The sequence below is a fragment of the Protopterus annectens genome, chromosome 8.part0, assembly GCF_019279795.1.
Source record: "Protopterus annectens isolate FY-2018-M chromosome 8.part0, PAN1.0, whole genome shotgun sequence".
NCBI lineage: Eukaryota > Metazoa > Chordata > Ceratodontiformes > Protopteridae > Protopterus > Protopterus annectens.
Genome location: NC_056741.1, coordinates 448,219,703 through 448,246,007, shown reverse-complemented (window position 1 = coordinate 448,246,007; position 26,305 = coordinate 448,219,703). Strand labels below are relative to the sequence as shown.

The 26,305-nt window shown below is 42.0% G+C and overlaps 1 protein-coding gene across 1 annotated transcript in view; it reads right to left on the bottom strand.

Moving 5' to 3' along the window:
* The window catches only part of SNAPIN (SNAP associated protein), a 221,354-nt gene that overhangs the window by 140,433 nt on the left and 54,616 nt on the right, over positions 1-26,305 (bottom strand). The window contains exon 2 of the mRNA XM_044079967.1: positions 22,253-22,299. Coding sequence (XP_043935902.1) covers positions 22,253-22,299 — 47 coding nt within the window. The remainder of the gene's footprint in view (positions 1-22,252; positions 22,300-26,305) is intronic.

Sequence of the window (26,305 nt, the reverse complement as noted above, 5' to 3'; positions counted from 1 at the left end):
ACATCCCCTACTGCAACATAATCCCTGGTAAGGTCAGACCACAAAATGGTCTCCTTTGAAGTAAAAATAAAACCTAGATCGCAGCTAAACATGAAACATTCAGGAAATTCTCTAAGGCTACCCTTCTGCTATTAAGCGATTCTTCTTTTGGCTTTTCCCGGTTAGGGGTCACCACAGCAGATCACCCGTTTCCATTTCTTCCTGTCCTCTGCATCTTGCTCTGTTACACCAACCACCTGCATGTCCTCGCTCACCACATCCATAAACCTTATCTTCGGCCTTCCTCTTACCTGGCAGCTTCATCCTTGGCATCCTTTTCCCAATATACCCAGCATCCCTCCTCAGCACATGTCCAAACCAATGCAATCTGGCCTCTCTGGCTTTGTCTCCAAACTTTCCAACCTGGGCTGACCCTCTAATATACTTATTCCTAATCTTGTCTACCCTCGTCACACCCAATGCAAATCTTAACATCTTTAACTCTGCCACATCCAGTTCTGACTCCTGCCTTTTTGTCAATGCCACAGTCTCCAACCCATATAACATAGCTGGTCTCACTACCCTTTTGCAAGACCTTCCCTTTCACTCTTACTGGTACTAGTCTGTCACAATCACTCCTGACACTCTTGTCCACCCACTCCACCCTGCCTGTACTCTCTTCTTCACCTCTCTTCCACACTCGCCATTACTCTGAACTGTTGATTCCAAGTATTTAAACTAATCCACCTTCACCAACTCTACTTCCTGCATCCTCACCATTCCTCTATCCTCCCTTTCATTCACACATATATTCCGTCTTAGTCAGGCTGAGTTTCATTCCTCTCCTCTCTAGAGCATATCTCCACCTCTCCAGGATATCCTCAACCTGTTCCCTACTCTCACTACATATCACAATGTCATCTGCAAACATCATAGTCCACGGGGACTCCTGTCTGATCTCGTCTGTCAACCTGTCCATCACCAGTACAAATAAGAAAGGGCTCAGAGCTGATCCTTGATGTAATCCCACCTCCACCTTAAACGCATCTGTCACTCCCACTGCAGATCTCACCGCTGTCACACTACCCTTATACATATCCTGTACCCCTCTTACATACTTCTCTGTCAATCCCGACTTCCTCATACAATACCACAACTACTCTCTAGGCACCCTGTCATATGCTTTCTCTAAGTACACAAAGATACAATGCAACTCCTTTTGACCTTCTCTGTACTTCTCCAGCAACACTCTCAGAGCAAACATTGCATCTGTAGTGCTCTTTCCTGGCAGGAAACCATACTGGTGATCACTAATCATCACCTCCCTTCTTAACCTAGCTTCTACTACTCTTTCCCATAATTTCATGCTGTGACTGATCAGTTTTATCCCTCTGCAGTTACTACAGCTCTGCACATGACCCTTATTCTTAAAAATCGGTACCCAAACACTTTCTCCACTCCTCAGGCATCCTCTCACTTTCCAAGATTTCATTAAACAATCTGGTTAAAAATTCCACTGCCATTTCTCCTAAACATCTCCAAGCTTCCACAGGTACATCATCTGGACTAACAGCCTTTTCATTAGTCATCCTCTTCATAGCTATCCTTACTTCCACCTTGCTAATCCATTGCACTTCCTGATTCACTATCCCCACATCATCCAACCTTCTCTCTCTCTCATTCGCTTCATTCATCAGCTCCTCAAAGTACTCCTTCCATCTGTTCAACACATTCTCCTCGCTAGTGAGTAAGTTTCCCTCATTATCCTTTATCACCTTTACCTGCTGCACAGCTTTCCTAGCTCGGTCCCTCTGTCTAGCCAGTCGGTACAGGTCATTTTCTCCCTCCTTAGTGTCCAACCTTTCATACAACTCTCTACACACCTTATCCTTAGCCTTTGCCACCTCTCTCTTTACCATGCACCTCATCTCCTTATACTCCTTTCTATTTTCTTCATCTCTCTGACAATCCCACTTCATCAACCTCTTTCTAATTATACTCTCCTGTACTTCCTCATTCCACTACCAGGTCTCCTTGTCCTCCTTCCTCTGGCCAGATGTCACACCAAGCACCTTTCTTGCAGTCTCCATTACTAGCTCTGCTGGAGTTACCCAGCTTTTCAGCAACACTTCACTGCCACCCAGTGCCTGTCTTAACTCTTCCCTGAACTCCACCTCACAATCACCCTTTTTCAATTTCCATCATTTAATCCTTGGTGCTGCCCTCACACTCCTCCTCCTCTCTTCTTGATCACCGATGTCATTCTACATACCACCATTCTATGCTGTCTAACTACACTATCCCCAGTCACCACTTTACAGTCTCCAATCTCCTTCAAACTGGCCCTCCTGCATAGGATATAATCCACCTGTGTGCATCTCCCTCCACTCTTGTATGTCACCCACAAAATTTCAAGCCCCCATAAACCCTGAGAACACTGCTGTCTATGCAGAACTGTTGACAGAAACCCTGTACAAGCATATTAATAGCTGCATAGAGACAGCTGTACCCCACCAGGAAGAAGTACAGAACTAACTCAAAAAATAAGCCACTGGTGGAATCACAAAATCAATAGACTGTATAACAGAAGGAAGAAAATAATAGCAAAAATTAAAAGGTGCAGCACCCAGCAGGATAAAAGCACTCTCAAACTAAACAAACATCTCAGAGGACAAATAAAGTCTACCAAAGCCACATTTGAGGTGAATTTAGCCTTCTACACCAAGGACAACCACAAGGCATTATTTAGCTATGTCCGCAACCTTAAAGGCAATACACAATTGAGTGCAGGGGCTCATTGTAAATGCAGCTACCTATACTGAGCCAGAAAATATAGCAAACCTACTGGGCAATAAATTCAGCTCCAACCCCCCAACCTTCCCTCAGGAAATATCCATCAAATGTAACTCCCCCCTGGTATCACTAGGGAACAGGTCCTTAATGCTCTAAGGCCAAAAGCACTGCAGCAGTGGGCCCAGACAATATCCCAGAATGCCTTCTAAACAGCATGAAACAAGACCTATCATGGCCTCTGGAATTGCCTCCAAACAGGCTTCAAGCCTCTTGAATGGAGAATAGCAACAGTCATCCCTCTGCACAAAGGTGGGCCATCTACAGACCCTGGAAACTACAGACCCACAAGTCTCACTAGTCTTGTATATAAAGCTATGGAAAGAATCATGGAAATGATCATTAGTGATATAGTACACCTGCAGACACTGGACCCAACCCAGTTTGGTTTTGTCAAGGGCAGATCATGCCCACTCAGGCTGGTGGACTTGAAAAGGTCACCAGAGCAATGCATGAAGGAAAAATGATTCACACTGCCTACCTTGGCCTGACTAAGGCATTTGACAATACCCACTCGGGTACTGACGACAAACTCAAGAGGTTAGGTACAAACTCGTATGTTACCCGGTGGATAGAAAACTGGCTCACAGACAGGACCCAGGAAGTTAGAATTGTGAAGCCCACCTCTACAAAGAGGCCAGTCACAAGTGGAATCCCTCAGGGATCAGTCCTTGGACCACTCCTTTTTAGCATTTACTTCTCTGAAGTCAAGGCCAATGTCAGTGGTCTCTGGTTGACTAAATATGCAGATGATTGCAAATTAGGAGATGTCACTGAATCTCACATTGACACAAATGTTCTCCAGGAGGTGTTGACACAGACAAATTGGTGCCAGAGCCATGGACTAAAACTAAATGCCAAGAAATGCATAATAATATCCTTCAGGAAGTCATCCACCCCGGGTAACTATCATATTGACAACACACCCCTTAGAGTTGACACAGTAATCAAGGACTTAGGGACACACACAGATAGTAATCTAGCCTTAGACCATCATGCGTCTACAGTAGTGAGGAAATCATTCTATGTTGTGCAACTTGTAAACAAAGGTATGGCATCCAAGTCCAAGGAAGTCATTGTTCCACTGTACTCAGCATTCATCAGACCTAACATTGAGTACAATGTCCCCTTTGGTATGAATCTAACCAGGCATATCCAACAACTGGAATGTCCACAGAGGTTCCTCACTTAAAAAATACAGGGCTTAAATAAAATGTCTTGTGCATACTGCCTCATGACTCTATCCCTGTACTCAGATTCCTACAGGCATTTGAGGGGAAATCTATGCCTGACAAAGGGCATTCTCCGACCCCACTCTGATGGACCTCCTGCATATCCGCAAAAAACAAACAGCACCAGAATTACCAGTTCTAAAAACTTAAACCTTGCCTGTGATATATATAAGATCTGCTGGAGAGACAGGTATGTATCCCAGAGCTTACCCTGTCTCTGGAACAGGCTCCCTATCCATGTGAAGTAGACTTCCTCCCTAGCCCAATTCAAGTGCAACTTGGACAATTGGATGGGGAACAGGAAATTCACCCCTGGTGTGGCACCTATATCTCTAATGGACACAGGCAACCTGTAAATGCTTCGTCTCTCAGGCCCTAACTTGTAAATGTTTCATCTCCCAAGGCCTTGCTTACATTTATCAAGGGTATCAGAACTTGTCAGAGATTTGGGATATATGGCTAGGCTTAAAAAGGCCCTCATGGTTGTTAGCCTAGAAAACACCTATGAACCTATAAAACCAACTTCACCTTAAGCTCTTCCAATAATACCAGAACTGAAACAGTTTCACACACCAAATTACTAGGAATAACAGATGAAAACATGAAATTTGATCTTCATGTAACAGAATGAGTAAAAAAATATCAAAACGCTGCTTCCTCTACAGGATTAACATCTGCTGTTAAACAAGGCTTAAAATATGCATAGCAACAGCACACCTACTCCCAATCCTTTTCTACGGAGCCCCCATTCTTATCAATCAAGTTACCCAATCAAAACTAGTTAAGAAGTGCTATAACAAAATAGTTAAATTTGCAGCTACACTTCTGCATAGGTCACATCATTGTTTAACCTTAAAGCAACCTCTCTGGTTAGAACTCTTCAACTGCTTGTCTTACTCTCAAGTATCACACACACTCTTATCCATAGCCCTGAGAAATGCCCAAGCCTGGCCAATATTCTTCTTCACTGTATTTAGAAATAATAGTAACCTACTTTAAAGTGATGAAAACTTACTAAATCCAACAATTCAGCAGGCGACACCTTTCTCAAGTCACTTCTCCAAAATGTGGAATAACATTCTCCTACCTCCAAGACTAGACACTACATTTAAATCCTTTAAACAGAATTTAAAGCAACATCTAATGGAAACTTGCTCTTGCTCCACCCCCAGCTAGATTAATCCAGTTTCTGTCTCACTACCAAACTCTATCTGCACTCTCAATGTTACTTAACTCTATCTACTCTAAATCTGTTAGACTTGGTCCTGCTCTTACTCTACACCCAGCTAGAATAATATACTTCTCTTCCTCATTTTTACCATAACTATACATTTTCTACAGAGGTAGCATCAAGTGAGCCAAACATGTAATATTACCCATTGCACCTTCGTCCTTCCCCAGCTACGTCTAACTCATCTATGATATGCTCTGCCTATGTAATTAACCTAAGTACTTCACAGTTCCTGCTCATGTTTTGCTATACAAATTGGGACCATTCTGACTAATCGCATGTCTCCTGTTTAAGTAAACTCTCACATCCAACAACCACCACATTTCTATCTGTAGGATTCAAAAGAGTTACACATTCCATAAGTCCCAGGAAGGCATCAGTGTCTTATCATTTTATTTATATCTATTATAATCCTGACATACACTTCCCCCTAAGGAATTAATGCATAAAAACAGTCTGTGGACTATTTTTACTGGCATTTTCATTTTTGTAATCCATTTTTCAAATAAGATCATATTTTGAAAAGGTGATTTTTGTCTGTCTCATGAAGGAATTGCTTTAAACAAGTTATCTTTTTTTGTCCATATAGTTAGTGGTGGGCAAAGGGGACTGAACGGAGTGTAGGTTTGACTACAGAGTCTTTCACTACTAGTGCTTTTACCTTACCCTGTTTTTTTCAGCTCACTTCACATCCCCATTAAATGCATCTTTTTATTTGGATATTTAGCTCTTTTGTGTTGTCTTGGAAAGTTAACAAGCTTATTTACAGTTGTTGAACTCTTAATATCATTTACTTTCTGCTGTTTGTCTGTGGTCTTACTCTTATCTGCCTTTAAATCTTTTAGCACACTTGTGTAATCTATGTATAATAGTCTGAGTGCGCTGTAGAAAACACACTGTTAGCAGTCAACAGATTAAGTGTTGTTTTTGCAGACTGAGTTTTATGTCTGCATGAGAGTCTAGCTTTTTATACCTATTGCATATAAACATGTTATGGTTTACTATCATGTACTCGACTAGCAGGTGGTTGAGTCCCACAATGCGAACACTAATGTTGAAAACCGACATTACTGACTATCCAACCTTGCCCCCTTTCTGGACCCATGCTAACGCCTGTTCCTGGGTCTAGAGCAGTAGGGAGTTTCAAGGTTCTGAGTTTGTGTCAGGTATATTAGAAGTCAGCATTCCGACTTTCGTGGAATGGTGTCGAGCATGAGAGGACTTGACCACACCTTGTGAGTACAGTACATGACAGGCAACTACAATAACTACATTTTATATACATATATGTATACAAATTCAACCATGCAATTAGTTTTGCCTTTATGAGCACATAAAGTATGCTTATTAACTGCCCGAAACTTTTCAAAAAAGAAGTTATGTACTCACCATAACGTTCCATGCGAGTTGTTCTATCTTGCCTTCATTCATCACTGATGGGTTTGGAGCCGATCCCTTGGCTCCGACACGGCCATTAGCAAGCTCGAGGTTCATCAAAAGCAAGAGACCTAGCCCCTTATCCCATGATGCACTGCCTGGAATACCTCAGATCTTGTTTGCTGCGTGTACTACTTTTGTCCAATAATTACTCCAACAAAAAATAAAAAGGAATGCATAACTAGGATGAAGCTAGATTCCAGGTTAACTGTCAGCCAGGTGGGGGATGGAGGGAGGGACATGAGAATAAAGGTGAGTACATAACTTCTTTATGTGAAGTTGTTCAATCTCACCGTTCATTCATCACTGATGAGTAGCGTCCCTAGCACCCCAAATCTCGGGTGGCTTACGAAATACATTTCTCAGGACCATGGACCCGAAAGAGGCCCTGTCCCTGGAGGCCTTATCCACTTTGTAACGAGTGATGAAGGTATGAGGTTTAGACCAAGTGGCTGCCGCACAAATATTATCTAAAGGCACTTTGACTTGAAATGCAGCAGATGTAGATACTGCTCTGGTAGAATAAGCTTTAATCTTTTGAGGCAAAGGCATATTGGCAGCTGAATGAACAAAGGCAATACAATCCAATAACCATTTAGATAGAGATGTTTTAGCCACTGGCCTACCTTTTCTGGTTTCTGAAAAGGATTAAAAGAGTTGGTCTGATTTCCTAATATCTTTAGTTCTGTGCAAATAAAATCTGAGCTGTCTATGAACATCAAGTCTGTGCAGCATATACTCCATCTTGTTAGAATGGTTGGGAAAGAAGACTGGTAACTCAATGACTTGATTAATATTAGTTTCGGAACAAACTTTAGGCAAAAAGGAAGGATTTGTTCTGAGTGATACTCTATCAGGGTGAAAAATCAAATAAGGTAGTCTGACAGATAAGGCTTGAAGCTCTGACACTCTATGGGCAGTTGTAATAGCCACTAGAAACAGAGTTTTCCATGATAAGAGCTTCATTTCACAGGATGATGCTGGTTCAAAGGGAGGAAGAATAATCCGGGACAATAGTAAGTTCAGATTCCACGGTGCATAAGGAACTTTCACTGGGGGTCTGATGTGGAAGGTCCCTTTGAGAAAGGCTCTAGATAGCTTATGGGTCATAATGTTAAATCTGTCTATTCCTACGCAAAAGTTAGCAATGGCAGCCATTTGAACTCGTACTGTAGCTGCTGCTGAACCTTTGTTGAAAATTATGGTAAGGAATTCTAAGATGGAGGACATGGGTGCTTTATAAGGGTCAATGTTCTGTTTGGAGGCCTATAAAGAAAATCTTTTCCATTTGCTGAAGTATAATCTTCTGGTGGAATGCTTTTGGGAAGACAAGATGCGTCTCGTCTCTGGAGAAATATTATCAGGCCTGGCTATGAGGGGGACTGGAGCAGCCAAGCTGTGAGCTACAGAGACTGCAGAGAAGGATGGAGGTTCCCTGAGAGATGTGTCAGCAGGTCAGGAACCGGGTCCAGAATCCATGGTTCCTCCACTAGGTGCTGAAGTAGGAATGGGAACCAAATCTGCCAAGGCCAATGAGGGGCTATTAGAATCATAGTCCTGCTTAGCAACAAAGCTTTCTGTAGAACCTTTGAAATCAGAGGGATTGGTGGAAATGCATACAGAAGACCCAGGGGCCAACCGTGTACAAGTGAATCCCCTTGGGGACTCCCCTGGAGGAGGGATCAGGGCAAAATAGCTTCTGCATTTGGTGTTTAGGTGACTGGCAAAAAGAGTGCAGCAAGGTTGACCCCATTTGCGGAAAATCATGTCCACGATCTCTTGCTTGAGGGATCACTTGAGAGGCAATAAAATTGCCCTGCTCAGTTTGCCTGCTATCATGTTGGATCTTCCTGGGATGTGCATTGCCAACAGAAAACGCTGGGAGGATACAGCCCACTGCCAAACTCTGAGGGCTTCTCGGTATAAGGGGTAAGATCTGGTCCCACCTTGTTTGTTCAAATACCAGACCACTGACATGTTGTCTGTCTGAACTGCAATGGTCCCGTGAGGAAGAGTCTTGGAAGTACTGCAACGCCAAAAGTACTGCTCTCATCTCCAGGATGCTGATATGCAAATCTAACTCCTGTTCCGTCCATGTGTCTTGGACAGTCCTCTCCTGATAATGCCCCCCCCACCCTATCAGGGAGGCGTCCGTGGTCACAGTGGCTATTGAAGGCGGAAATACAAATGGGCAACCTACGGTTACACGAGGAGACGGCAACCACCACTGAAGGTCCTTCTTGCATGAGTTTGTGATCAATATTGTGACACTCATGGGAAGCTCCTGGTAAGACCATTGAGTGAAAAGTAACCACTGAAGTATTCTCATATGCATTCTTGCTAGAGGAATGGCTATGATTGCAGCAGCCATCAGACCCAACATTTTTAACACTTCTGATGCTGGTGCTTTCGTCTTTGATACTAGAGAGATTTGCTGACACTAATGGTAGCCTTAAAGTGCTGGTTGAGGTGTCTAACTCTGCTCCTATAAAGTTTATATGCTGTGATGGTGATAAGGCAGACTTTTCAAAGTTGATGGTAATGCCCAACTGATTGCAGAGAGTCAGAGTGTGGTCTCTTGACTGAGCTAGTTGATGCCTGGTGATGGCGGAAAGGAGCCAATTGTCGAAATACGGAAACACCTGGAATTCAAGACACCCCAGGTGAGCCGTTACCGCTGCCATGTATTTGGTGAACACTCTGGGGGCTGAAGTGAGACCGAAGAAGGGCAGGGCTCGAAAATGATAATGACTGGCTCCCAGCCCGAAATGCAGGTGCTCTCTGGATGCCCTGTCCATTTTTATGTGGAAATAAGCATCCTTGAGATCTATCGAACACATCCAATTGTCTTTCCCTAAAAATGGAAGAATAGACTGAAGCGTGACCATCTGGAATTTCTCCTTCTTTACAAATTGGTTGAATCTGCCGAGGTCCAATATAGGTCTCCAGTCTCCTGTTTTCTATGATACTAAAAAGAACCTCGAGTAAGCTCCAGATCTTGTTTGGTCTGCTGGGACTGGCTGGATGACACTCTTTTCTAGCAACTTTTGGACCTCTGAAGTTGCTTGTTCCCTGTAATGGGGTGGTACCATCAGAGATTTTCCTTAGGGTTTTTGGGAAGGAGGTGAATGGTATGATGTATCCTCTGGAAATTATTCTCTGTATCCATTTGTCATTGAAGATTTTTAGCCAGGCATACGGATACAGGGATAAGCGACCCCCGACTGCCTCCAGAGTAGAACAGTCGGACTTCCCTTCAGGGACGCTGGTAAGGCTGACCAGAGAAAGTACAGTTTTGTACCTACCATAAATGTAGATGTCCGAACAGGAATGCATCTGCAGTCCTTACAAATGGGTTGTCCTGTCGTCAGGCAGCCCTTCGGTCGGCCGGATTCCAAAGTCTGGGTCTGGCCTCGGCTGGTGTCGCACTTCACCCGACGTCATAGCTGCAGTTCTTCGGGTATAAAGGCATCAGCAGACGCCATTTTCCTCAGTGTTTCTTGCCCCAGATGCCAGTTGCCCTCTTGGATAGCTAAATTTTGGATAAATGCCAATGTTTCCAAATAGTAGAAGGCAAACACAAACAATAAGCATGTATGTACATATATACAAACAAATACACCATAAGAGATCCCCCCCCAGCTAGCTATTAGATGGGCCAATACCCTAGGAATACCACAGAGGGGAAGGAGGGTGGGTAATCCTGACTGCAGATGCATTCCTGTTCGGACATCTACATTTATGGTAGGTACAAAACTGTACTATGTCCTTCAAGGATGCATCTGCAGTCCTTACAAATGGGTAGAATACCATAGCCAAACTAGAGGAGGAGGAAGAAGAAATTATGGTGTAGTTTAGATCCCGAGCAGGGTTTGCCTCTGCTGTTTTGCAAGGGATCCTGAGTATAAAGGTAAGTTATAATGCTTGGCAAATGTATGCACGGAGGTCCAAGTAGCAGCCTCTATAATGTCCTTGGTAGCCACTCCTCGTAAGAAAGCTGTGGTAGTGGCTGTAGCCCTTGTAGAATGAGGCCTTATGTTCTGTGGAGTTTGCTTTCCATGGTAGGAGTAACAGAATCTGATGCAATTTCCTATCCACTTGGAGATTGTCTGTTTTGAAATTGCTTTTCCTTCCCTTCCTGTTGCATATGCTACCAGAAGCTGGACAGTTTTTCTATTGCTCTTGGTTCTGTCCAGGTAGTAACGCAACTGTCTATGTACATCCAAAGTATGCAGCAGTCTTTCCCCCCTGTTCTGTGGATTGGGGAAGAAGGTAGGTAGGTGGATAGCCTGGTTTAAAGACACTCTGGATACCACCTTAGGCATAAATGTAGGATTTGTTCTCATGGACACTATCTTGATGGAAGATTAGGAAGGGTTGTACTGCCATTAAAGCCTGTAGCTCAGAAACCCTTCTTGCTGAGTAATTGCCAGCAGAAAAGCAGTTTTCCAGGATAGGTGTTGAAGATCTGCTGTTGCTGCTGGCTCGAAAGGAGGGAGTGTCAATTTTTCTAGCACAAAGTGCAAGTCCCATGCTGGTAATGGTGGTTTCCTAGGAGGTTTTACATTTTTAATTCCTCTCAGAAACTGCCTGAGTAGAGGATACGAGAAGACAGGTGGATCGAAGCTGTATTCTGCAGAAATAGCTGATGCATGTATCTTGATGGAGGAGTAGGACAGGCCTGTATGGAAAAGCTCTGCCAAATACTCCAGGATGTTGGCAATGTCTACCTTTGACACATCTTTTACCCTTTCAGTACTCCAAATGAGAAACCTTTTCCATTTTCCTGCATTGTTCCTTCTTGTTGAAGGTCTGCGGGCCTCAAGGATAATGTCTTTAACCCTTTGGGATAAATCTGGGTTAGTTGCTCTTATGTAATGTTCCAGGGAGTCAGCTGCAGAGTTTTCATGTTTGGATGCAGGGTGTTATAGCCGCTCTGAGTTAACAGCAAAGGAATCAGGGGTAGTGTCCACATCTGCCCCCGAGACATGCTCCTCAGTAATGGGTACCAATGTTGTCTTGGCCAGTCTGGAGCTATCAGAATGATCCTTGGATGTTCCTCTTTGATTTTCAATAGCACCTTGTGCATCAAAGGAAGAGGTGGGAATGCATAGGCTGTCAGGCCTTTCCAACTGAAGGATAGAGAGTCCACCTTCCAAGCAAGTGGGTGGTGCGTCCTTGTGCAGAATTTCTTGAGCTGGTGATTGAGTGGGGATGCGAATAGGTCTATTTGTGGCAGTCCCCATTTCCTTGTGATGACCTTGAAGATGTCCGGGTGTAGCATCCATTCGTGAGCATCCGAGGTAGTTCTGCTTAATATGTCTGCTAGGATGTTTTCTTTTCCCGGTACAAAAATTGCTTGTAACTGAATGTTGTAGCTCAGAGCCATATTCCATAGGTCCAGTGCCATACGGCATAGAGGGTATGAATGAGTGCCTCCCTGTTTGTTGATGTACCACATGACTGTGGTGTTGTCTGTCCTTATCATCAACTGCCCTTCTTGGAGGAATGGTCTGAAATTCTGGATTGCTAGTTTTACTGCCAGCATTTCCCTTTTGATTTATGTGCAGGTGCAGCTGATCTGGAGTCCATAAGCCTTGTATGCACTTGTCCAGCATGTGGGCCCCCCAACCGAGGTCTGAGGCGTCCGTTGTGATGGTTTGGCTTGGTTAAATGCTGTGGAAGGGCAAACCTGGGTTTGACTGGCATGCCTGAGCCCACCATAGGAACTCTTGTTTCAGGCATGGGATTAGTGGTATTTGGTTTCTAGGCTGTGCCTGTGTTGAGACCATAAATTCTTCAGGTACCACTGTAGCTTTCTCATATGCAGTCTGGCATGAGGGACCAGGATTATGCAGGATGCCATGAAGCCCAAGGCCTGCAGTACTTTCCTTGCTGTTAGTTTGTTCTGCTTTGTTAATGCCAAGAAGTAGAGAGGAAGTTGTTCTTGTTTTTCTGCAGTTAGGAATGCCATCTGTTTTACTGTGTCCAATTCTGCACCTAAGAAGGTTATTCTTTGGGATGGTATCAGTCTTGATTTTTTTTTATATTGACTGTATATCCCAGGGCTTGCAGTAAGCAAATGACTCTTTGTAAGTGTTCTGTTAGCTTGTTTTTGTTGTCCGCTTGTATCAAGCAGTCGTCCAGGTATGGATATATTTGGATTCCCTGAAGCCTGCAGTGAGCGATTACTGATGCCAGGCATTTCGTGAACACTCTGGGTGCAGTAGATAAGCCAAAGGGCAATGCTGAGAATTAATAATGCTCTGATCCTGCAAGAAATCTGAGGTATCTTCTGCAATTTGGTCGTATGGGGACGTGCAGGTATGCCGCCTTAAGATCTAGAGTCACCAGCCAATACTCCTTGCCCAGCATGGGAAGAAGTTGCTGTAGGGTCAGCATTTTGAATTTTGGAACAATGATGAATGTGTTTAAAGCGGACAGGTCGAGAATAGGCTTCCAATTTTTCTCTTTTCTTGGTACCAGGAAGAGTCTGGAGTAAAATCCCTTTCCTTGTTCCATAGATGGTACCCTTTCCACAGCTCTCATCTTTGCTAATTGAGCTATTTGTTTTAGAGCTTCTGTCTTTTGATTTGGTGGTAGGTTTGGCATTCCTCTTTTTCCTGGTAGAGTATGGAAATGAAACCTGTAGCCTTGGTCTATAGTTTGCAAAATCCACTTGTCTCTTGTGATGTAGTGCCAGTTTTTTGAAAATAAGGCTAACTTTCTGCCTAAGGGTGCTGCAATTTGTTCCCTGGTAGGCGGTGCCAGAGCCAAGTCACTGTGATTGTCCTGTTGCAGTGGTAGTAGTTGTGTCTGTGCCTCGCTGGTTGTTACCTTGCCACTGGCGTCCCCTGTAGGCACCTCCTCTGGATTGATTTCTGCCTCTCGAACGCCTATTCCTGCCTCTCTGTGTTTTAGAGGAGTCTGGAAAGGACCAATTTTTGGAAGGCCAGTTCCTGCTAAACCTTGGAGGCTGAACCTGTAAGAAATCTTTCACTGTTTGTACAGATTTTGCCTTCTCTTCCATTTTCTTCAGTACCTGCTGAGCAGGAGAACCAAATAAACTGACCTTATCCATAGGAGCATCTAATAGTTTTGCTTTAACATGATCCGCAAGACCTGTTCTTTCAACCATGCATGCCTTCTTATAACTGTGCCAGTCATGGCTGATCTAAAGGAAGCCTCCAGTGCATCATAGCCACATTTTAAAGAATGGTTACTAACCTGCTGAATGTTATGCACCATTTCTAGAACATATTTCTTATCTAAAGAATCATCAGAGGACAGTTTCTTAGTTAACTGATCAAGCATAAACTCCTGGTATTGGATCATATGAAACTGACAGTTCAATGCCCTAGCTGAGAGAGTAGCAGAGGTGTATACTTTTTACCCCATCTCTCTAAGTACCTGGATTCCCTTTCAGAGGGAGAGGGTTTTAACTGAGATCGGCTACTGCCTTAGGCCCCTGGGAGATAGTCTCGGGATCTGCAAAAGGAGCCTTGTATAAATGGTGATGTGTGTCCGGGACCCTGTAAAACCTATCGGGCTTAGCAGGGGCTGGAGGCAAAGTGTCAGGAGCAGTGCAAGCATCATTAAATGCATCATCTACAACAGGAAGAACTGGAGGTATAGCTAAAGGCCTATGTTGTGGTAAATGCAAAAAAGTCCTAAGCCTTTTCCTTGAGTCTGAGAAATCTTGCCCCTGCCATTGAAATTGCTCTCTCATGGCATGTAAGATTTCCCCAAAGGAAAATTCCTCTGGTGGAGAGGCAGAAGGAATCAATTCCTCAGCATCGGAGTCTTCATAAGTAGAAAAAGGAGCCTCTGGATGGTCTGTATTGTCTGAATCATCAGAAGAATCATCTGAGGACACTGTTATTCTAAAAGTGTATTAGTTTTGGTTTAAGCACTTAGGCTTCATTTTACATTAAGAAGGGTTGTGGTCTGCACTCTTGTGGGAGGAGAGACCTGATTCTGCCCTTCTAAGCTGGGAATTTCTGGTTAAAGGATTATTGTGCCTGCTTATTTGAACTGTTTCTTTCTGACATTGATGTGCCTTGTTTGCTGTAGCATAGACTAGATTAAGGCATGCTGAATCTAGCTTTGTTTGTATAACTTGAGCACTATTCCAAGCCATCTTTTTTTGGAGAAGGTTCCCCTGCACCCTAGTGGCAGGAGTGTGCATTTAGAACTTGTCTGATTGAAGATTGCTGGAACAGGGCTCAGTTTTGAGCTTTTTTACTGGTTAATTGAAGATTGCTGGAACAGGGCTCAGTTTTGAGCTTTTTTACTGGTTAATTGAGTTAGTTTAAATTAGTTTGCTCGTTTTCTATTGTTATATATAAAAACTTGCACTTTATTCATCTGCTTTTACTGTATTTGTTTTTCCTACTTTATTGCATTTATTCTGCTGCATTTATTACTGTTTGTTAGTAGCCAGATTAAATTGTAACTATTATTCTAAGCCTTTGGTTGAAGCACTTGGGCTTCACACTGGTTTTACATTAAGAAGGTTTGTGGTCTGCACTGTTGTGGCATGACAGGTAGCTTACATCCTTCTAAGTTGGGAGTTGCTGATTAAAGGCTTAGTGTCTGTTACTCTAAGTGTATTAGTTCTGGTTTAAGCACTTGGGCTTCAGGCCAGTTATTTTACATTAACAAGGTGTGGTCTGCACTCTTGTGGGAGGAGTGGGTAGATTCTGCCCTTCTGAGCCGGGAGTTTCTGGTTAAAGGCTTATTGTGCCTGCTTATTTTAACTGTTTCTTTCTGAAATTGGTACGCCTTGTTTGCTGTAGCATAGACTAAATTCAGACCTGCTAAATCTAGCTTTGTTTGTATAACTTGAGCACTAATCCAGACCATCTTTTTTTGGAGAAGGTTCCCCTGCACCCTAGTGACCCTAGTGGCAGGAGTGTGCAGTTAGAACTTGTCTGATCGAAGACTGCTGGAACGGGGCTCAGTTTTTAGCTTTTTATTGGTTAACTGGTTTAAATTAGTTTGCTCATTTGCTGTTATATATATATATATATATACACACACACACACACACTTTATGCATCGCAGCTTAGCTGGTGTTAAACTATTCCCGGCATCATAAAGTCTGCTCTTCAAATTTTCCCTTAGAACTAAGCTAGTTTTTTTTGTTTTAGCACTCAAATCTGTTTCTTTGAGATCAGCACTTGTTCAGAACACGTAAGCACTAAATAAGCTACAAATTACTACAGCACTCAACTTTCCTCACTTGTCTAGAGGAAAACAGCTTTTAGTACTTAATAAATAAGCACCTATCTAGGCATGTCTAACAGTCAGCTCCCGGTGTTTTCTCCTGTTGACCTGATGAATATGGGCATCTTGGGGCAATGCAGCAACTGCCTCATGTACACAGACAACCCTCTCCTCCTACCACCCAACACTACAACCTGTGAGAGATGCACTTATATAGCCACACTGGAAGCAAAGCTCTCTTCACCCAAGACTAGACTAGACAGTCGGAGAAGGTAAACACTTGCACCACACTCATCACATAGTCCCTCAAAACCTATACCACCAAAACACATACACAGCAACACAAAGCACACACCTACATTCACGGAGGCTCTCAATAAAAATCTGCTCAAGCAACAGAGACCTCCAAAGCAGAAATGCAAGCAACCTCCAGCCTCCAACACAACCCAAATGATACACAGCCCGCAAACTCAGTGTGCCACTCAACCACAGCCCATAAGGCAACAACGTACCCAACACTCTAGTCATAGGTGACTCTATAGTCAGGCACACTGATGTTCCACTCACCAAGCTAAACAAGGAGAAAGTTACTGTCAGCTGCCTGTCGGGTGCCAGGATCCACCACATAATGCTGCACTCATGTCACTCCTCAACAAGTACAAATATGACTCTGTCATTTTCCATGTTGGTGTGAATGACCTGAAACATACCTTCCTGGACTACATGAAAAGAGACATGGAGGAGCTCTCTGATCTTGTAGCCCAGGCAGGTATGACCCTAGCTCTGAGTAGCATCCTGCCATCTCCCAGAATGATACCACAGTACAAGGACAAAATGATTGACTTCAACAATTGGCTAAGCTTCTGGTGTCATTCTAAGGGGATCCAGTATCTGTCTGCCTGGGATGACATGACTGACAGACCACAATGCTTTGCCAGAGATGGCTTGCACCTGTCGCCCTTGGGATTTCGAATACTGGCCAAGGCTATTGCCACGCCTACAGTGCCTTTTTTTAGGCAAGGTTCAAAGCAACATCTGAGGGTAATGCTATTCAATGCTAGAAGTCCAAACTTCAAAATGCATTCACTCGAGGCACTCCTTAAAATGGAGAACATAGACATCTGTGCAGTGACAGAGACCTGGTTCAAGGCTCCAGAAAGCACCCCTGCATTACCAGACTATAATTCATATCACACCTTTCGGCCACCTAACCTGGACCGAAACACTAAAGGTGGAGGCGTGTCCATATTCATTAAGGATATCCACACCTCCAAGCTAGTTGCTCAGCATAATGTATCCGAGATTATCCAACTGCAACTAACTCTGAGCAAGACCGCAATCCAACTTGTAAATTGTTACAGATCCCCCACCATGCCCCAGGATTCCCACTCCTCATTTCTTGATACACTGGAAAATATTAAGGTACAACCCATCACCCTAATAATGGTGGGGTAGTTGAAATCGCCCATTAACTGTGAGAACTACTCTTGTACCAAACTCTTTTGCTCGTTTTCTGGAAATTCATAAATTCCAACACCTTGGATCAACTTATCCTCACCTCCACCGGGGGCAGCAATATCCTAGACCTGGTCATTACCAACATGGGCGACCGGTGTTCCACACCAGAGGTCAATTCCTCATTGGTCAGATCCAACCACAAGCTAATCACCCGAGACATCCACATCCTGCCCCCACCCCCCATTAGAGAAACCACCATAAACATTTTTTCCACAGCCAACTTCACGTTTCTTAAGACAGAAGTAGCAAACTTCACGACACCCATGTAGACGGACAATAGAGGTACGACTGCTGAATCCTACACAAACACATTTTACACGATTGCATGGATCATGCTATCCTTAACAGAACCAAGATGCTATCCTCCAAAAAAAGGAAGCCAATTTGGTGATCCCCTGTCATAAACTCTACAACAGAAGAAAGAATCTGTTGCAAAAAAGAGTAAAATCCCATGACTGCAGGAACTCCCTGGTCAGCCTCAGTAAGAAGCGGAGTTCCCTCATAAAATCCTTCAAAGCTAGTTACAAAAAAATCGCCACCGATTCTAAAGACAACCACAAAGCATTCTATAACTATGTCAGGAATCTCAATGGTAACACTCAGATCTGCTATTAGTTACAGCACAATGGCACTAAATATACAGAACCAACTGATACTGCCAACATCCTGGCAGATAGCTTCAGTGCTAACCCCCCCCCCTCATCCCCTAAAGGGCCCATCTCTATACCAGAAGAATGCAAAGTTCCTGTAATCACGGCTGCACAGGTAAAAACCACACTCTCCAAAGCCAAGAACACAGCATCCATGGGACCCGACAACATCACAGGCTGTGTTCTACATGAACTACAGAATGAACTGTCACCCCACCTAAGCACAATGTTCAATCATAGCCTCACTTCAGGCTTTGTGCCCACTGAATGGCACACAGTGACAGTTATCCCACTCCACAAAGGGGGAACCACCATGGACCCCTGGAACTACCGCCCCATTAGCCTAACGAGCCTGGTCTGCAAGGCCAGGAACGTATCATCATGGAACTTATAAACAAAGACATTGGTAATCTCCAAACTCTGGACCCCACCCATTTCGGGTTTGTAAAATGCAGATCATGTCTCCTAAACCGATTGCTTTGTCACCAAAGCCGTAGACGAGGTCAAGGTGGTTCACACAGCCTATCTAGATCTCGCCAAGGCTTTTGACACCATCCCCCACTCTGGAATTATAGATAAACTCACTAAACTAGGTATAAATCCCTATGTCACAAGATGGATTGCCAACTGGCTCACTGACAGAACCCACACTGTGAAAGTAGCAGACTCCAAATCCGACTTCAGACCAGTGACAAGTGGAGTACCACAGGGTTCAGTCCTGTGTCCTCTCCTGTTTGTTATCTACTTTTCTGAAGTACAGGCTAAAACAGAAGGTCTTTGGCTAATGAAGTTCGCAGATGACTGCAAACTAGGAGCCATAATTGAAACTCCTAATGATGTGGACATCCTACAAAAGGGCCTCACTGAGACAGATGTCTGGTGTCAAAGCCATGACCTCAAGCTCAATGCCAAAAAGTGCATTGTCATCCCCTTTGGTAAAAACTCTGTACTCATGAGCTACCACATAGGTGGTAGTCTACTTAACACCGGAAGTGTGAGTGACAAGAGACCTTGGGACACAGGTGGACACTAGTCTCTCCTTTAATAATCACATCGCCACAGTAGTCAGGAAATCCTTCTACATGGCACACCATCACAAAAGGTTTCGCATCCAGGAAAAAAAGAGGTCATTGTTCCCCTCTACTTGTCACTCATTAGACCCATTATAGAGTACAGCGCTCCTTTCGGTATGTATCTCACAAGACATCTACAACAACTGGAAAGGCCACAGAAATACCTCACAAAGAGGATTACCGGCCTCAAACAGATGCCCTATGCAGACCATCTCAAAAAACTCCAGCTTTACTACGTCGCATATCACCTACTTGGAGGCGATCTCTGCCTAACATACAAAGCTAGGTCATACTCAGAGCTGTTGGACATGATCCACTTAAAGAAATCCCAATCCCTCCGAGCTACATGCTCTAGGGACCTAAACCTTGCCACCATAATAAACAGAACATGCTGGAGGGATAGATTCCTGTCCCAGAGACTTCCCATACTCTGGAACAAACTACCTGTCTATATAAAAGAAACTCCTCATTAGCACTCTTCAAGAAAAATCTTGATGACTGGATGGGAAATACGAAATTCATCCCGTGGATCACCTCTGTGGCTCTGCTTGACAGGGGCACAGGAAAATAATTCTCTTGGGTGTCGAAAGTCAGGGTACCTTTTTGGCTAGGCTTGCATAGGCCCTAGGGCCGATAGCCAAGTAACTACCTACTAAACCAGGTCCATCTGCTTTAAGTCACTTTTCTAACACCTTTCACACATGTAGGCCTACAGGTACATCTTGAAGATCTTCTGGTTACTAATTTGATAAAATGAATGTCTGTCTGCAGATCCTATTACTCTTTGACCAAAAGGACAGTTCATTTTTGTCAGGAAATCAATCATATGAAGATGCATCAGCTGATTTTTTTTTTACTTTGCTCCAGCTTTTCAGTACTGTAGTGTTTAATGGAGGAAAGCACTGCTGTTGCATTCTCCAAGCCTTGGCCAGTTCTGTCAAATGTAAACACAAAGTTCAAATAATTTTCCTGGAGACCAATGGTGTGTTTTAGCAGTTTTTATTGTCAAATAGAAAAATGGCAGCCCATTGAAACCACAACAGTGAATTTAAATTAAGACAAGCTATGACTATTATTATACATAAAATAATCCAAGAATCAACAATTTATCTGTTTAAACTAGGGTCCTACCTGAAGTATTTTTTAGTATTTTTCTATTTTTTTAATCCATTTTCCGCAGTACAACCATTAAGCACACTTCCTCCTTCTGCTAGTTACAAACTTGCATTTCTTTCAGACATAAAGTTTTATTCCCCAGCTCATGATAACTGTCCCTCAATCTCATGTCCAGTAAAATGTATTTTCCATCTGGATGACAGCCATCTCTTCAGTGACCGTTACTTCATCTGATAAACTTTCTTATCCCACCTAGATGATGGTTCAAAGCTCACCACCATTTTAAAAACTTTATGCATACATTTTAAGCAGAGCTCTATGGTCACATGGCTTATATTCTCAGCACATCCTGACAAACATGCGAAACAAAGAGAAAACAGTTATGCTTTCCTATCTCTAGTACATAGCCATACACAGACTTTGAACAAGATCATTATCCTGTCAATGCCTCATTCATACTGTAGCCTAAGATTTCTTCTGAGGAAAGGTATTCAGATGGCAAACTATTTAACTTCTGTCAAAGCTCCATGCATCTAACAATGCCTCATTTAATTTTTGCAGCTTAACAATATAATGTTACACTTTCTTATTCTAATTTAATATAAATGTAGCAGCAACATAATGTCCAAAACAATTTTATGTAAATAAATCAATCTTAACACTTCTGCCTAACAATTTCCATCCAAAAGGGCTATGATAACTACAAGCATATTGAGGGATGTGTATGTGTTTGTACATATCAAGACCATTCAACAATTGGTGCACAGTAACAATTTCATGAGCAGGGGAAAAAACCACAGGAAGTGGGGGTGAAAATGTATTACATGTGCTTCAGGAAATGCAATAGAAGGGGAGTGTGCTAGGAATGGGACTGCAGGGACACGATGTGCACATCCGGACTGAAAGCAAATGACGTGGATAGGAAACACTACCTCTGTTTACCAGGAAGTGTGCTGCTTTGTTTTTTTTATTTTTTTTCCCCATTAGGTGGCATGCAGAATACTAGATATTACTCTGCTGGCTGGAGGCAATGATGCCCTGTGTTAGTAGGACTGGATACTGCTGTGCTATAGACAGAGTAGATACTTACAGTGTTTAAAAGGGATGAAAGAGGCTTACAACATGGTACTGTCTCTGCTGTACAAGATGTGAACTGGCTGGGGGTACAATTAATGTCTGCACTGAAGATGGGAATGTATGTCAGGTTAACTTTTTATGCTGGGAAGGGACAGAACTGCTATAGCCAGGGAGTGTGGGTGCTGCCTATACCAGATGGCCTTACTATTCTTTTCAGGAAGGGCAGCTGGCCAAGATTTGTAGTGTAGGCCACTGTATATCATTAGAACAAAAGTATTCACACAATATTATGCAAGTGAACCTTGGCAGATATGCAACATGCAGCGCACACAGCTACGTAACACTGGATTTTTCATGAATCCCAACAGAGTGACTCATTTCCACTTAGTAATAATAAATAACTGCACCATCTCTCTCGTCTCTCCAATGACAGAACCTGTTCAGGATCAACACATTGCACATTTTCATCTGAAAATAAAGTTAAGCAGAGGTGAAAACAAAGTTAAGCAAAGTCTGTGTGGTTCTACCCCCTACAACATGTGCTTGGGTTCATGTTCCAGTACTGACAATGCAGTGTTGCACTTGTGGTGGGTTGCACTTCTGAGGCTCCATATTTAGAAAGAAAAATAAACTGCGGTCTCGTCTAGCAGCATTAGCGGTACCTTAAGTGAATATTAAAGACACTATGGTATTTAGAAAGAAGAGGAATTTCTTTTACATCCTGGCCAGATTTCCCTCAGGCAAGTTGAGTTTCCCTTGAAAACAGGCCACAGGCCTAGTTAAACTAACCTGGTCAATGAAAGAAATAAAAGCAAGCAACAAATATTGTGAAAAGTAAGTAAGGTAACAAAATGCAAATACCTATGGCTAGATTATCGATATGTTCTCGTAATTCAACTTGACTTTCCCTAAAAAACACAAAAAAAGAATATCAGGTTAGGGAAACACTGTACAAACTATATGCAGCAAAACTTTATGAATGCATGCCTCCTTAACAAGAGCAACTGGGGCATGGCTTCCACCTATTTTCTTATTTCCAAATATTTAAAATAGTTCAAATGTAGCTTACATCCTACAAAACCACGCAGATAAAAAGCATTCATATTCTCAAATACAACCAAAAATATATGTAATCTTTACAATTAAAAGAGGTTCTCTTTTCTAAAATGCTGGGATTCACAGCTCATCAAAACAGGAAAAAAGTGTTCTAGTTGATCGCTTCCAAAATAATGAAATTCTGAAATATCACTGTGTTTTCAGGTCTGCTCTGCCTAGCTGGCTGAAGTTTCTCCACAGGAATTAATGACGATACATAGCCATTCATAGTGTACACAAACTTCTCTGCTCAAAAACTGCATGGTATGTGATCCTGTGAATTGCCATATTACACAACTTCCCAGAATGAAAAAGTAGTCATTCATGACATGCTAATACACAACTTACATAGTACCCACACACAGACATATCAAAAAGATGCGAGAATCCTTCACAAAATGGTCTTCCATACTACACAGATAATTAAGAATAGACCTACACTCTCAACATGTTGTCCTGTACAAGAGGCAGAATATACTGCCCACTTCATTCTGTCTACAATCCCAAAATTTTCATCTGCAGGGAGTGATACAGAGATTGAATTGGTCAACAATTCAACATTTCACCAGAGATAAGCACATCAAGCCACCAATAAAATATGCAGTTGTGCGTGGTGATCTCAGAATCAAGACAAAGCAAGTGAATAATGCCTCAGCACTGCCAACTTAACCTTCACAATCCAGAATCAAAGGAATGCTTTTTTTAATTTAATAAGGATGTTTATCATATTTGACATGAACAATCACATTTAAAGGAAAACAAACCACATTGCCATAACTTCAGTTGCAAACATTATACATCACAAACCATATTGACATAGTTTTAGTTGCAATTATATGTCACTTATAATCTACCCAGTCATTGTAAGTCAAACATTACATAGCTAATTCAAATCCTGTCTTCTTTTAAACCTTATTCCTCCTCTGCATGTATTGTTCCCACAATTCCCATTTTTTTCCTATGTAATTTGCTCCTTCCCTTTTCTAAAGATCCCAGTTCCAGTTGTTTTACCTCCATTACTATTTTCACTACTTCTAGTACAGTTGGTTTAGACTATGATTTCCATTTTCTGGAGACTTCTTTTTTTGGCAGCCACCATAACTGGACTCAGGAAGGCCTTACTATGTAGTCTAGGCAATTCCGATTCTGTATCATAGATCAAAAAATAATTTCCTTTGTTACACCAATCTGCTCACCTAGTACCCCTGACATAGTAGTCTGCAGACATTTTTTAAATATGCCAACTCAATACACTCCCAGAAAATGTGTTCCCAATTAATCCTTTCTTACCCATCACACCTCCATTATTTGCTGTCTACCTGAGGACAAATTCTTTAGAGTCTACTTGGGATATGAAAATACCTATGTAAACACTTCCAAATTTCCTAAATCTTCTAGACTTTGCTGCATACTTGGTAGACATGCATACAACCCCCCTTTGTTTCTTTGTGAATTGCTTATCTAATCTCTCTTCCCAATCCTAACCTCCTCTGATTGAGTCTTACAATTATCATGCAATATTTTAGACTTTCTTTTTTAAGAGCAGCTTCTATTCTAGATTCTGGAATCAAAGGAATGTTATTTTTTCTTCTCTATTAGCTCTCAAAAATGCTTAAGCCTAGGAATAATACATCTCAAAACCTAAAGATAGTTGCACAGTGTGAGCAGGAAATTAGGAAATGTATTTACTAAACAGCCTTCCATAGGGTGACAGTAAATATTTTTCAGAAATAATCCAAAAAAGAAAGTAAAACAGACACTGGAATGCACTTATCTACATGTACATACTCTCATATCCATAATATGCATGTGCAAAAATGAAGCAACAAGAATCAGGCGACTAACAAAAAATAAACACACCAGCAATAAGTACAGAGAAAGAAGCATTTTAGGTAACTGCCTTCATACCAGGTTATGTGCTTATTAGGAAAGTTTACCATCACTGTCACTTGTCTATTTTTTTAATGATTTTATTCAGATTTTATAAATCAACACAATTATCAAACAATTTACAAAAAAATTACATTTCACTCCTATATTTTTCATATCATAACACAATAAATTAATTGCAAAGATTTATTCAAATTTTATATTATAAATGGCAATGCACTTAGCTAGTTTGTGCAAGTTCTCTTCATAGCAAACCCACCCTCCCATGTAGTTAGTAATACTCTAGTCATATGATCTCATGTTACTGTGGCACAGTAGGGTGTTTAACAAGGGGTGGATGTGCTGTTCTGCTGGCCATGTCATTCTACCTTGTCAATGTGACAAAACATTTCTACTACTAGTAGAGTCTGACATATTGAATTGACTACAATGCATTACTAAAGATATGTGCATTATTGTACATTCCGAGCCAGTGTGCTAAAACATTTTTTTTCTTGGGAGAAGGTTTTTCACATCTTTCATGAAGCCTTAACAAATGGAAATCTGCAAATATCTTTGCATATATTTCTTTATCTTGGTAGGGATTCCCATCTTTTTGTTGAACTCCCAAAAGATCGAACATTTATAACATCGAACCAGCTTTTACAGACCATGATTAACTGTGGTGATTGGGAGTGTGATCTTTCCCCAAAGTACAGTAAGCCTGGAGTTGGTATATACAAACTGCAGGATTTGGGGGGGGCTCTGTCTCCCTGTATATTTTTTTCTATCTTTTTTTTTGGCTTGGTTTGACATATTAAAGGTTCACTGTTTTGTATTTCAAACCTTTGTGGGTTCAATGTATAGGCAAAGATCCCTTTCTAGGGTTTTCAGGCTGGATCGTATATGCCACCATTATGAGAATTTTGCTCTAACTTTCACCTTATCTGATACCAAACTATGACGGCAAATCCTCCATAGATCTCTTGTTATTGTTGAATGCCAAATGATTCCAAACAACTAGACTCTCTACTCATCTTACAGTAATAAGCCCTAATGAAGATGAAACATCTATTGCTAACTGTGTCTGGTTTGCTGACCTGACTGCATTAGATACACGTATGTTATTCTGCATTCATAAGCCAGTATGCAGAAACACTTTTTGCAGCAGGAGTGTCCATGTCTCCCTTAATGCACTGATAAATGCACACACATGCGCACACAAAATTATTACAGAAAGATGAATACTAATTAAGACCTTTACTGGAAATTCATAAGGTTCGTTGGCACTTACTAGACTACTGATCTATGAAGATTAAGAAATCTAGTCTTATATTCCCATGGTGGTTTTCAGCCCTTATATTTTGCATATGAATAACTCAAGAGCCAGGAGGACAAGGATATGTTGGGATATTTATTCATTGCTCCTATCATAAGGGATGTGGGTGCTAAACTGCAGATGAATTTGCAATTTCCCATCCATTCGTCCAAATTACACTTGACTAAAGTGGGGGAAGTACTCCACTCTATTTGGAGTGGAAGACTGTTTTACAGAATTGATATTCTCTGTGATACATACCTATCCCTTCAATACATTCTCTTCATGTTACGATAGAGATCCTTTGAGAATGGTGTCCATGCTACCACTCTTCTTGTGAATGTGTAATAAGTCTGTTTTTTAAACACCTTTACTAAATCACTTAAGACACAGGCAAGCATACATCAGCAGAAAAGAAAAAAATTGTACCATTTTTCCATTTAAAAATACATACGACATACTATCATCAGTCCAACATTACAAAAAATTGCTCAATCTTTCCCTTCCCTTAAACCTAACTCCTCCTTCCTTCTATAGATCCTTCAAGTTCTTTTATAATATTCAATACCTCAAATACAGTTGTAGACTTTTGTTTTCCATTTTGTAGTAATTGTTTTTTTGGCAGATAAAAG